Source organism: Coregonus clupeaformis, chromosome 29 (assembly GCF_020615455.1).
Source record: "Coregonus clupeaformis isolate EN_2021a chromosome 29, ASM2061545v1, whole genome shotgun sequence".
Lineage (NCBI taxonomy): Eukaryota > Metazoa > Chordata > Actinopteri > Salmoniformes > Salmonidae > Coregonus > Coregonus clupeaformis.
Genome location: NC_059220.1, coordinates 22,511,695 through 22,526,251, shown reverse-complemented (window position 1 = coordinate 22,526,251; position 14,557 = coordinate 22,511,695). Strand labels below are relative to the sequence as shown.

General features: G+C 45.4%; 1 protein-coding gene across 4 annotated transcripts in view; it reads left to right on the top strand.

The window, feature by feature from the left end:
- The first annotated feature begins 3,369 nt into the window (after positions 1-3,369).
- The window catches only part of LOC121544857 (receptor expression-enhancing protein 1-like), a 26,107-nt gene continuing 14,919 nt past the window's right edge, over positions 3,370-14,557 (top strand). Inside the window, exons 1-6 of one of the 4 annotated variants that reach the window (XM_041855068.2) lie at positions 3,370-3,652; positions 5,250-5,322; positions 5,897-5,973; positions 6,209-6,329; positions 11,692-11,805; positions 13,471-13,642. In XM_041855068.2, the coding sequence (XP_041711002.1) occupies positions 3,621-3,652; positions 5,250-5,322; positions 5,897-5,973; positions 6,209-6,329; positions 11,692-11,805; positions 13,471-13,642 (589 nt within the window). In that variant the 5' untranslated portion in view covers positions 3,370-3,620. The remainder of the gene's footprint in view (positions 3,653-5,249; positions 5,323-5,896; positions 5,974-6,208; positions 6,330-11,691; positions 11,806-13,470; positions 13,643-14,557) is intronic. The other 3 variants (XM_041855067.2, XR_005996161.2, XM_041855069.2) reach the window with 3 other exon arrangements.

Here is a 14,557-nt window from a genome sequence, read left to right as displayed (position 1 = left end):
AATGTGACCTGAAAGATAAGGAAAATAGAGGAGTAAGATGAAAGGAAAAAGTTGACGTGTGTCTGGTTCGGTTGGTAGGTCACTACTTTTATTGCTTTATTTTTATGGGGAAGAGCAACATCTGTGAAAACACATTCAGGAGGGAGATTATTTTCTCTGGGGTGCTTATCCCTTGGTTTCTAATATGGACAACGGGATTATCTTTCTACCAGCCACAGCCCTCCCTCGGCAGCCTTTGTGTAATGTAACCAAACCCTATCTATGTCCTCTGACTGTTGATATGTAGGTTACCAGTCAAAAAAGGACAGTAGCTGTCAATTATGTTTTAGGAAAAACTCCCAAGATTACAAGCATCAGCTAATGGCAGTTAATTTTTTCTTTAATTTTGTTTGTTTCTGAAACTGAGCATTTACAGGTGTTTGCCATACTTTTACAACATGTTTAATCCAGACTACCTGGCCTGCTCACTTGTTTGTTTTTAGTTCCAGACCTTCTCTGTAATAGGCTTATTAACCGAGGTGATATTGGTGATTTAATTATTACAACCTAACAATCTTAATACTTAATCACCATTTAAAACATTCTTTATACACTGAACAAAAATATAAATGCAACATGCAACAATATCAAAGATTTTACACAGTTACAGTTCATTTAAGGAAATCAGTCAATTGAAAAATTAATTAGGCCCTAATCTATGGATTGCAGACATGCATCTGACAGACATGCATCTGTTGGTCACAGAAAAGGTAGGGGCGTGGATCAGAAAACCAGTCAGTATCTGGGGTGACCACTATTTGCCTCATGCAGCGCAACACATATCCTTCGCATAGAGTTGATCAGGCTGTTGATTGTGGCCTGTGGAATGTTGTCTTCAATGACTGTGCGAAGTTGCTGGATATTGGCAGGAACTGGAACACGCTGTCGTACAAGACGATCCAGAGCATCCCAAACATGCTCATTGGGTACATATCTGGTGAGTATGCAGGCCATTGAAGAACTGGGACATTTTCAGCTTCCGTTAATTGTGTACAGAACCAGACATGGGGCTGTGCATTATCATGCTGAAACATGAGGTGATGGTGGCGGATGAATGGCACGACAATGGGTCTCAGGATCTCATCACGGTATTTCTGCATTTAAATTGCCATCGATGAAATACAATTGTGTTCGTTGTCCGTAGCTTATGCTTGCCCATACCATAACTTCACCGCCATCATGGGGCACTCTGTTCACAACGTTGACATCAGCATTCCGCTCGCCCACACGACGCCATACAGTTGAAACTGGGATTAATCCGTGAAGAGCACACTTCTCCAGCATGTCAGTGGCCATCGAAGGTGAGTATTTGCCCACTGAAGTCGGTTACGACGCCAACCTGCAGTCAGGTCAAGACCCTGGTGAGAACAACGAGCACGCAGATGAGCTTCCCTAAGATGGTTTCTGACAGTTTGTGCAGAAATTATTTTGTTGTGCAAACCCACAGTTTCAGCAGCTGTCCAGGTGGCTGGTCTAAATCGATCCGGCAGGTGAAAAACACTGATGTGGAGGTCCTGGGCAGGCGTGGTTACACATGGTCTGCGGTTGTGAGGCCGTTTGGACGTACTGCCAAATTCTCTAAAACGACGTTGGAGGCGGCTTACAGTGCATTCGGAAAGTATTAAGACCCCTTGACTTTTTCCACATTTTGTTATGTTACAGCCTTATTCTCTAAAATGTATTAAATTGTTTTTTCCCCTCATCAATCTACACCCAATACCCCACAATGACAAAGCAAAAACAGGTTTTTAGAATTTTTTGCAAATGTATAAAAAATAAATAATGGAAATATCACATTTACATAAGTATTCAGACCCTTTACTCAGTACTTTGTTGAAGCACCTTTGGCAGCGATTACAGCCTTGAGTCTTCTTGGGTATGACGCTACAAGCTTGGCACACCTGTAATTGGGGAGTTACTCCCATTCTTCTCTGCAGAGCCTCTCAAGCTCTGTCAGGTTGGATGGGGAGCGTCGCTGCACAAGGATCTCTCTGTACTTTGCTCCGTTCATCTTTCCCTCGATCCTGACTAGTCTCCCAGTCCCTACTGCTGAAAAACATCCCCACAGCATGATGCTGCCACCACCATGCTTCACCGTAGGGATGGTGCCAGGTTTCCTCCAGACGTGAGGCATTCAGGCCAAAGAGTTCAATCTTCCTTTCATCAGAACAGAGAATCTTGTTTCTCATGGTCTGAGTCCTTTAGGTGCCTTTTGGCAAACTAAGTGGGCTGTCATGTGTCTTTTACTGAGGAGTGGCTTCCATCTGGCCACTCTACCATAAAGGCCTGATTGGTGGAGTGCTGCAGAGATGGTTGTCCTTCTGGAAGTTTCTCCCATCTCCACAGAGGAACTCTGGACCTCTGTCAGAGTGACCATCGGGTTCTTGGTCACCTCCCTGACCAAGGCCCTTTTCCCCCGATTGCTCAGTTTGGCTGGGCGGCCAGCTCTAGGAAGAGTTTTGGTGGTTCCAAACTTCTTCCATTTAAGAATGATTTTTTGGTACCCTTCCCCAGATCTGTGCCTCGACACAATCCTGTCTCGGAGCTCTACGGACAATTCCTTCAACCTCATGGCTTGGTTTTTGCTCTGACATGCACTGTCAACTGTGGGACCTTATATAGACAGGTGTGTGCCTTTCCAAATCATGTCCAATCAATTGAATTTACCACAGGTGGACTCCAATCAAGTTGTAGAAACATCTCAAGGATGATCAATGGAAACAGGATGCACCTGAGCTCAATTTCGAGTCTCATAGCAAAGGGTCTGTATACTTATATAAATAAGGTATTTCTGTTTTTTATTTTGTATACATTTGCTAAAATTTCGAAAAACCTGTTTTCGCTTTGTCATAATGGGGTAATGTGTGTAGATCGATGAAGATTTGTATTTATTTACTCAATTTTAGAATAAGGTTGTAACGTAACAAAATGTGGAAAAAAAGTAATGGGTCTGAATACTTTCTGAATGCGCTGTACGTTAGAGAAATTAACATTCAATTCTCTGGCAATAGCTCTGGTGGACATTCCTGCAGTGAGCATGCCAATTGTATGCTCCCTCAAAACTTGAGACATTGTGGCATTGTGTTGTGTGCTCATTTTTGAGTGGCCTTTTATTGTCCCAGCACAAGGTGCACCTCTGTAATGATCATGCTGTTTAATCAGCTTCTTGATATGCCACACCTGTCAGGTGGATGGAATATATTGGCAAAGGAGAAATGCTCACTAATGAGGATGTAAACAAATTGGTGGCACAACATTTTAGAGAAATAAGCTTTTTGTGCATATGGAAAAGTTCTGGGATCTTTTATTTCAGCTCGTGAAACATGGAACCAACACTTTACATGTTGCGTTTATATTTTTGTTCAGTATACGTATAAACAATATTAGATAGGTAGGCCAATGACATGATCATTTCAGTAGACTCACAGCTGTTCACTCTGTATCACGTTCATATCTGGGTGCGGCGCAGCGTTTGACGCCTTGGTTGCCACTCGCTGACGCTGCTGTCAAATGGCAACTGCCAACGCTCAAGAAGGAAACTCCTCCCTGTTGACAGCACGTTCTGTCGCCTCCTCAGCGCAATGGTCTCTTGGATAATCTCTAGAATTGTGGTGTAAGTTATTTTTATCACATTCTTTATTCTTTCTAAAATAGCCCACCTCGAGATAATGCCGTTTACGATAAATCTGCGGGGGGTTTTCAGTGACACAAGGTGCATGTCAGCAGTGGCCGCTTTATAGCCTATTTAGGACACCTCTTATTTCTAAGCAGAGACAGTGACTCGGGGGTTTGAGACGAGACAGAATGTTGTGCTCTGTTTATGATTGAAATGTTATTCCTTACTGAAAGAATGGGTTCTATATCACATTCAATGGGTCGATGATATGTTCTCTTATGTATTTACATGCGTTTTCTTTCCATTCCAGACAAAGAATGACGATTGGCCAAATTAAATATGTATATTTTTATTGATATATGTCTGCTCATTCAGAGCAATGGAAATAATAAAACAAAAATAATTTTGCCATCGATATGTCATGCAGTAGGCCTAAATGCAAAGTTGACCCAAAACACAGAGCAGTGGTGAGCGGAGCAATTTTATGATACTTTATATTCTTTATTTGGAATGGGTCAACCTTCTCAGGTTACAATGCAAGTGTTGCATATAATTATAGACTTCATTGCAATATGTTCTGATAATTATAGTCATCCGAATATTTAAGCACATTCAACTATGGAAGCAACATTCTAGGCTCCACTGGCCATTCGTATTGTGTTGTAATATGGATAAATTATTAAACGTGTTCACAACATATGGGCTTGGAGTAGGCCTAAAACAAATCTCAAAATAGCACGTCAATAAAATTTAGATTATAATATCATATTACATTGCTGTTTCAGACGTGAGGGGCAGCAAGTGTCTTCTGGCTGTCTTGGCATTCAAAGCTCTATAGCCTATCCAACAATAGATGTTTGTTGTTCTGAGGTCTTGAGCAGAAACACTGAATACGTTTTTGTTTTGAGTGACCTTATGTATTTGGCATTGTTTTCTACAGGACAACCCGGTGTGTGCATATGTAGGTCACAGGTCAGTAATTTGAGCAGGTCACACCCCCAGCTGTTGCTGGACTGTTGCTTCAAGGGGTCCTGTCTGAGAGTTATACAGTCGCACATGGGTAGGCCAAGAGTCGTCGTGTCCCTGTTTAATCTGTCAGATTGTAGATGAGCTCTGATGTCAGTTTAGTTATTTGTTTTTGATTGTTGTTGAAAATATTAGTTTCTTCATATCAATAACATTCAACAATATGGGCGGAGTTGGAATTACTTGAGCAATTGAAACTCGGAGTTTCGCGGAGGCCTCATTGATGTCAATGGGACGTGGCGCAAAGGAAAGGCGCAAATAGTTACTCCCTGTTGATGTATTATTGTTTTTTTATGTCAACATTAATTATAAAATCTAAAACAGTTTTAACAAAGTAAATTAATAATAAACCCAATACCCAGAGGATAATGTAGCATATCAAAATTATAAAAAACAGATGTTTGTTTTTTGATGATGTGACAATTCAGTTGTGAACTGCTGTCAGTTGCTGTACTTTGGACTGTTTCCACTTTACTGCGTTTTATTTGCTTTTATCCCCATAAATGTGTGTGGATGTGCTGGGAAAACATTTATTGCATAGGCTTATGACATGTTTGATGTTTTCCAGGCTTATATTTGGCACATTATATCCTGCATACTACTCATACAAAGCTGTCAAATCAAAGGATGTGAAGGAATATGTGAGTATGAGCAGCAGTCTGAAAAAAGTAAAAATTAAACCAAAAAGTAACATGCCATATTGAGTCAGTCTGTGTAGATTACACATTATGGGCCAGTTTCACAGACCCAGCCAACTATTGGACTGAATTACTTAAAGATGCACTATACAGAAATCGCTCCGCCATTTCCTGGTTGCTAAAATTCTAATAGTTCACCTAATTTCAGTTTATGTGACAAAACAAGCAAGTATAGTGTAGAGAATCATTGTACTATCTAAATCGCAGTGAAATTTATTTTCCATAACCAAAAATATTGTATTTTCAGCTGTTTGAATCTGGTGTACAAAACCAAAAGTAAAAGATGCAAAAACAAATCCTAAAAACGGGGAGCATAGAAATAGCACACATAGAACATATCTACCGCTTCTTAGACTTGCTTTCAATGAGAATGACAGATCTACAACTCACATTTCTGTGAATTTTGTGGGGTCCCCCAACAAATGACATATTGCAGCTTTAAAACAGGATTTAAACAATTTAGTTTAATATTTCTGAACTATTATGTGCCAGACTGAGAGTTATTCTGCTTTTAAAGGTAAAGTGGATGATGTACTGGATAATATTTGCACTGTTCACCACCATGGAAACCATCACAGATATATTTATCTGTTGGTAAGTAAATGGTGTATTATAAAATATCTGTTTTGTTTATGTATAGTATTATTTAACTTGTTTTAATATATAGTTAATGTTATGAAGTCCGAAATATTGTTCTGAAATAGTACACAGTCAAATAACATCGGCCTACAGCAGGATAGTCATAAGACTGATGATGCTATTGTAATGGAGAGTATAGATTTTATGAATGCTCTAAATGGTCACTGTATTATTCTTCCCTTCACTGTAGGGTTCCTTTATATTATGAGCTGAAGATTGCCTTTGTGTTATGGTTACTGTCTCCCTACACAAAGGGGTCCAGTGTTCTATACAAGAAGTTTGTTCACCCAACACTTTCTTCAAAAGAGAAGGTGAGGCCTGTGCATTAGTCCAGTTTTCATTGTCCTCTTGAAATGTATTATAAAGTGTCTTCAATGTAAAAAATGCTTTATATGCTCTGCTAAACATTTTAACGGCACAGGGTTTGCTTTGATCAATTATCCAAGGGAGAAGTTGGATGACATTTTCTTAGCTGGCAATGTTTTGGCTGGATGGGCATAAGAAACGGCATGGTTTTTCCTTCTGTTCCTTTTCACTTTATTTTGTGGTCAGAAAACTCGTCAGATTAGAGAGGGGATCAACAGAGGGATCCAGTGTCAGATGAAAATAAACAATAATTCTGATTCTAAAAGACAATGAACATGTCCACTCTTTCTTTATGTATGAAAAAACATGTGCGTTGCTAAACAGCAATCACAAGACCATATTAATTATCAAATAGTTACAAAATGTATTGTTGTGACGAGTACTGAGGATACGAAGAGGCAGGACGCAGACGCAGGAATCAACAATGTAAAGGTTTACTTAACACTGAGCAAGAGAACAACAAAGAGCGAGTACACGACAAGTCACTAACAATCACACACAACAAAACACTGAACAGTCCAGAGCAATATAGGGGTGGTGATGAGATGATGAGGAGCAGGTGCGCTGGAGGTGATTAGGGTGCGTTGGGTTTCCATTCCGGTGTTGCCGAGGTGGTGCGCTCAGATCGGTGGCTAAGTAGACTGGCGAATCAGAGCACCGGAAGGGAGAAACGGGAGGAGACGTGACAGTACCCCCAGGACGCGTGGCTCCCGCCGCAGGACGTCGCCAGCCAGGACAACGACCCAAATTAGAAATTAGGTTGGGGTCGAGAACGTCCCCAGCCGGAACCCAGCTCCTCTCCTCAGGACCATACCCCACCCAGTCCACCAGGTAACGGAGCCGTCCCCCACGGAACCTGGAGTCCAGCAGGTCCCTCACCTCATACGCCGGACTCCCGTCCATGTCCAGGGGCGGAGGGGGCGAACCCCGGGGGACGGCATCCGTCAGAGGACCAGGAACCACCGGCCTGAGGAGAAACACATGAAAAGTGGATGAGACACAGTAGTGAGGGGGAAGGAGCAGCCTGTACAATACCTATTTTATCTGCCGAAGGACCTTAAACAGCCCCACAAACCAGGGGCTCAGTTTCTTGCAGAGCAGGCGGAGAGGGAGGTTTTTGGTGGACAGCCAGACACGATCCCCAGGCTGGAATACGGGGGCCACACCGCGGTGGCGGTCGGCTTGGTCCTTCTGCCGATGAATGGCCCTCTGGAGATGGACATGGGCGGCATCCCAGACCTGTCCGGCTCTGCGGAACCACTCGTCGACAGCGGTCGCATCAGTCTGGCTGGGTGTCCAAGGGGCCAGGGCCGGCTGGTACCCCAGGACGCACTGGAATGGAGTGAGCCCCGTGGAGGAGTAAACGAGGGAGTTCTGGGCATATTCTGCCCAGGGAAGAAGCCTTGCCCACTCACCCTGCCGGTCCTGACAGTGGCAACGAAGAAACCTCCCCAGCTCCTGGTTCATGCACTCCACCTGCCCATTCGTCTGATGCCTATACCCGGAAGTGAGGCTGGCCATGGCCCCGATCTTCTCCAGGAAAGCCTTCCACACTTGGGAGGTGAATTGGGGGCCACCATCCAAGACGATGTCCTCCGGAAGTCCATAATGCCAGAAGATCTGTTGGAACAGGACCTCAGCGACCTGGAGAGCAGAAGGAAGACCAGTTAGTGGCAAAAAACTGCATGATTTGGAGAACCGGTCTACGACCACCAGGACTGTGGTAAAGCCGTCAGAATGTGGGAGGTCGGTGACAAAGTCTATGGACAGGTGTGACCAAGGTCGCTGAGGCACTGGGAGAGGAACTAGTTTACCTGCCGGTGCGTTCCGAGGTGTCTTCGTTTTGGCACATACGGAACAGGAGTTGATATAGCGGGAGACATCATTAGCCAAGGTGGGCCACCAGTATTTTTGTGAGAGAGAATGTAGGGTGCGCGTCATACCGGAGTGCCCTGCCGTAAGGATGGTGTGCGCCCAGATCAGCAGGCGGTCACGGACCCTGGTGGGTACATACACGCGCCCCGGAGGGGCGTTGGCAGGTGCTGGGTCCTCCTGTGCCGCCAGGGAGATGTCTTCATCCACATCCCAAACGACAGGTGCCACGATGAGAGACGGAGGCAGGATAGGACCCCCAGATCCTTCCTTTCTCCGGTATGGTGCATCCTGGAGAGTGCATCGGCTTTCACATTCTGGGATCCTGGGCGGTAGGACAGAATAAACTGAGAGCGAGTAAGAAATTGGGCCCACCTGGCTTGACGAGAGTTCATCCGTTTCGCTGCCCGTATGTGCTCCAAATTCCGGTGGTCAGTGAGAATCCGGAATGGATGGACTGCGCTCTCCAGCCAGTGTCTCCATTCCTCCAGAGCGAAGACCACGGCCAACAGCTCCCTGTCTCCAACTCCATAGTTCCTCTCTGCGGGGGTAAGCTTTTTCAAGAAAAAGGCACAGGGATACATATTCTCTGGCTTACCTTGCCGCTGGGAGAGGACCCCACCCACACCCTCCTCAGATGCGTCCACCTCCAGGATGAAAGGACGAGCTGGATCTGGGTATTTTAGGAGGGGCGCTGTGGTGAACCTCTCCTTGAGCCTCTTGAAGACAGCATCAGCCTCAGGGTTCCAGGCCAGCTTCTGAGGCCCCCCCTTAAGGAGAGAGGTGAGCGGGTGGCTATGGAGCTGAAGGACCTGATGAAACGGCGATAGAAATGTGCGAAGCCAAGGAAGCTCTGTAGGCCCTTGATGGTGGTGGAGACTGGCCATGACCTGACGGCGTCCGTCTTCGTTCTTTCCATGAACACCCCGAGGACTGATCTTGTATCCCAGGAAGGAGATGGCCTGTTGGTGGAATTCACATTTCTCCCCCTTCACCAACAGGCTGTGTTCCCGGAAGCGGAGTAGGACCACTCTGAATTCCCTGACGTGCTCCTCGAACGTAGCCGAGTAGATCAGGATATCGTCGATGTACACCACCACCTGTCTACTCAGCATGTCTCGGAACACGTCATTGACGAAGGATTGGAACACGGAAGGTGTGTTGGCGAGGCCGTAGGGCATGACACAGTGTTCATAGTGGCCTGAGGTAGTGCTGAATGCCGTCTTCAACTCGTCTCCTTCCCGGATTAGGATCAGGTTGTAGGCACTCCTCAGTTCCAACTTGGTAAATTACCGGGCCCTTCGCAGCTGCTCGATGGCCGACGGAACCAGAGGGAGGGGGTACCGGTACTTGGTGGTGACTGCGTTCAGCCCCCGGTAGTCAATGCACGGCCTCAGTCCTCCATCTTTTTTGGCCACGAAGAAGAAGCTGGCGGGGCAGGAGAGGAGAGCGTCTGATGAACCCCTGTTTCAGGGTCTCTGCCACATACTTCTCCATGGCCTCAGTCTACGCTATGGAGAGGGACTAAATGCGATTCTTTGAGGGATGTTGTCCCTCCAGCAGGTCAATGGCGCAGTCCCAGGGCCTGTGAGGAGAGAGACACTTAGCCTTGGAGGCAGAGAAGACATCGGAGAGATCTGCGTACTCACGTGAAATGTTGGCCTAGAGGGCGGACTACAGACTCTCCACTGACGTGAAACAACAAACCACCGGAAGGCAGGTCCTCCGGCATGAGGAGGACCAGGCTGTGATCCTCTTGGTGATCCAATTGATGGTGGGGTTGTGTAGTCTGAGCCAGGGCAATCCCAAGACGATCCGGTGAAGGGGTGACGTGACGATGTGGAAGGACAGCTCCTCGTGGTGCTCCGGTAGTGTGGGAATGGTGATGGTGATGGTGAATGAGAGAGTGACGTGCGTAATGGTGCCTGATCCAAGTGGTTTATTGTCCAGAGAGGTGACATGTAGCGGAGAAGGCAGTAGCATGGTGGGCAACCCCTATTCAGAGACCAGCTCCCTATCTATAAGGTTCCCTGCTGATCCAGAATCTATAATTGCCGTGGAAAGCGAAGAGAAGGAAGAACCATTCACCATTAGGGGAACTAAAAACAATGGTTTGGTGACAGGTGATGACGGAACACTCACGGAGCGGCGACGGGAGTCAGACCGCCTAGATAGGGAGCCGCCAGGAGATCTGTGGTCCGTGGTGGTGTAGGAGGTGCTGCCCACCTCCATGGGTGAGGACTCGGAGGCAGGGCAGCTTCCATAGCTCAGATGGGGTGAGCGCCGAGGCTCCGGGTGGTGTTGGAAACGCCGTCGGTCTCTCAACATGTCGTCAAGACGAATGGACATGGCGATGAGGGTATCAAGGTCCATCTCGTCATCCCGACATGCGAGTTCCATCATGATGTCCTCCCGTAAGCCTCTCCTGAAGGCCATGTGCAGAGCACGCTCATTCCAGCCAGAAGACGCCGCAACCGTGCGAAAGCTCAGGGCGTACTCGAACGCGGCCCCCTCTCCCTGTTGTAGCCGGAGGAGACGCTCACCCCCGTCCTTTCCCTCCTTGGGATGATCGTACACCGCCCTGAACCGAGCGAGGAAGGTGGAGTAGGGAAGCGCCGCGGCCTCACCTCCTTCCCAGACTGCAGTGGCCCAATCCAGCGCCTTTCCCTTCAGTAGCGAAATCACCAGCGCTATCCTGGCTTGGTCCGATGGAGATGCCCCACACTGACACGCCAGATACAGTGAAACCTGTAGCAGGGAGCCTCTACATTTAGTCGTTTTCCCGTCATAGCGCTCTGGCAGGGCGAGGGGTCCCTCAGACGTTGGTGATAGCACGGGAGGAGGTGGACTGGATGCACTCGCCGCTCCCTGAGGTGGAACCGGAGCGATGGTCAGTTTATGCAGCGTTTGGAGCACTTCCTGCATGACGGCGTTCAGCTGGGCAATCTGCTGCTGGTGCTGGTTGAGGCGCTGGGAAACTCCAGGAGGATTACCTGCTGCATCCATCTTCGTGATTGGTGTGTGATTCTGTGATGAGTACTGAGGATACGAAGAGGCAGGACGCAGACACAGGAATCAACAATGTAAAGGTTTACTTAACACTGAGCAAGAGAACAACAATGAGCGAGTACACAACAAGACACTAACAATCACACACAACTCAACACTGAACAGTCCAGGGCTATATAGGGGTGGTGATGAGATGATGAGGTGCAGGTGCGCTGGAGGTGATTAGGGTGCATTGGGTTTCCATTCCGGTGTTGCCGAGGTGGTGCAGTCAGACCGGTGGCTCAGTAGACCGGCGAATCAGAGCAACGGGAGGAGATGTGACAATTGTTTACATACAGTACATCAAACCTAGGAATGTGTTTTTCACATGACCTGCCAAGAAAAAGACAGTTACTGTAATATGTGTGTGTTTTTCTGTCTGTCCAGGACATTGATGACTATCTCTGCCAAGCAAAGGACAAAAGCTATGACACTCTGGTGACTTTTGGGAGGAAAGGTTTGAATGTGGCAGCCACAGCTGCAGTCCTGGCTGCGACAAAGGTAATGCTGACTCTTTGAATTTCTGATTTGTCCTGGGTGGGGTGAAGTTATGTTTTTCTCTATTCATATACAGTGCCCTCCACTAATATTGACACCCTTAGTAAATATGAGCAAAACGGTCTGTGAACAATTTTTTAAAATTGTTTATCCTCTTGGTCTTTCATTCAAAATATTCACAAATATCTAACCTTTAATTAAAGTAAAATAATTGCAAGAAAAAATAAATTCTTATTATAAATCAAATATTTTTCTCAATTATATGTGTGCCAAGATAACAGCGCTGAGTCTTCTCCTATAATGCGTAAGGAGGTTGGAGAACACATGGCAAGGGATCTCAGACCATTCCTCCTTACAGAATCTCTCCAGATCCTTCAGATTCCGAGGTCCACACTTGTGAACTCTCCTCTTCAGCTCATCCCACAGGTTTTCTATGGGGTTTAGGTCAGGGGACTGGGATGGCCATGGAAAAACCATGATTCTATGGTCAGTGAACCATTTTTGTGTTGATTTTGAGGTGTGCTTTGGATCATTGTCCTGCTGGAAGATCCAACCACGGCCCAGTTTAAGCTTCCTAGCAGAGGCAGTCAGGTTTTGATTTAATATCTGCTGGTACTTGATGGAGTCCAGGACCTTTGGAAGAAAAACAGCCCCACAACTTCAAAGATCCACCACCGTACTTCACAGTGAGGATGAGGTACTTTTCTGCATGGCTATCTTTCTGTCTACGCCAAACCCACCTCTGGTGTTTGTTTCCAAAAAGCTCTATTTTGATCTCATCTGACCATAGAACCTGGTCCCATTGAAAGTTCCAGTAACGTTTGGCAAACTGTAGGCGCTTGAGTTTGTTGTTTGATGAAAGCAAAGGCTTTTTTATAACAACCCTCCTAAACAACTTGTGGTTATGTAGGTGGCGTCTGATCGTAGTTTTGGAGACTTTCTGACCCCAAGACCCAACTAATGTCTGCAATTCTCCAGCTGTGATCCTTGGAGATTTTTTGGCCACTCTAACCATCCTACTCACTGTGCGTGGGGTCAATAGACGCACTTACTAACTGTAAGTCGCTCTGGATAAGAGCGTCTGCTAAATGACTAAAATTTAAATTTAAATTTAAACTTCTTAATTATTGCCGATAGTGGAAATGGCCATTTTCAACCATTGAGCTATTTTCTTATAGCCATTTCCTGATTTGTGCAGCTCAACAACCTTTTGTCGCAAATCATTACTATATTCTCGGGTCTTTCCCATAGTAATAGATGACTATGCGAACTTGGCCTGTGTGTCACCTCATATTTATACCTCAGTGAAACAGGAAGTCATGGCTTACCGCTTAAGTGTTCTTAATCACTGAGGTGAACTTAAAAACGTAAAATACGAATGGGAATATACTTCAGTTAGATTTGACTCATAAGAATTTCTAGGGGTGTCAATAATTGTGGCACACATGTTTCGGAGAAAAATATTTATTTCACATTTATTTTTTTCAATCATTTTACTTCAATTAAAGCTTAGATTTTGTGAATGTTTTGAATGAAAGACCAAGAGGATAAACAGCAAATAAAAAAAATTCACAGCCCGTTTTGCTCATGTTTACAAAGGGTGCCAATATTAGTGGAGGGGCACTGTAGATAATTCATAGTGTTAATGTATTTTGTCTCCCACACCAGAGCCAAGGAGTACTGTCAGATAGACTGCGAAGTTTCAGCATGCAGGACTTGTCCGCCTACCAGTCCGACCCAACTGAGATAGACGCTGGATCTGTCCACACCCAGTCTGCAGCTGGACAACAAAGGGCCAGGACGATGATGCGCAGCAAGTCAGAGATTGGCTACACCAAGGGTGAGACTATACTGCCACATACACTTACATAACTAACCAAGATACAGACATAATGATTGGCCACAACAAGGGCAGGGAAGGGAGTGTCATAACTTTTTCCATATGACATTTTTATGACCTAGATAACTACCAGGTAATAGTTAAGTAGCAATATGGTACATAGGATTGGCAATTTCTAAACACTAGCATGTGCACTAGTACGGCCTAATAGAGCAAATGTGGTATATTTGGCAAATAATGGTTGACCACAGCACTGGTGAAAAGAGTGAGCACAGTTTAAAGGTGTTACACATACGATTTTTGTAGAATTTTTGCATTCTAATTTCAGAAATTGTCCATAATATATCTGCAGTAATGGTGAAATGATAGTGTTTCTTAGAATTACTTACCCACCAATGTTGTGATTGGCTGATATTTGCCTATTGATTCTCCCACTGGAGCATGTTGTCAAAATGGGAAAGATGTTCTGACTTTGTGGCTGTGTTATCTAGTGGAAATCGCTCTGTCATTTCGTGGTTGCAAAGATTCTACACTGTTCGCTGAATTTCAGTTTATGAGAGAAAACAAGTACTGAATATTGTAGGGAATCATTGTACCATCTAAATCGCTGTGGAATATATTTTCAATAACAACAAATATAGTTTTTACAGCTGTTTGAAGCTAGTGGACCAAAACCAAAAGTAAAAGGCTCATGTGCGAGTCTCTGCCATGTTACGTGGAAATGAGATGTGGGGGATGGGGGAGATTTGTTTTGAATGACTCGAATTTGAGCCTTTTACTATCGGTTTTGGTCTACCAGCTTCAACCCACCAACTGGACTCTCGACACTCTGCAATATTCTCTGCTTTTCTGAAACATGGCTCTCGGACAAGATACCCCCCATGGCTATCCAACTCGATGGATTCTCCATTCAAG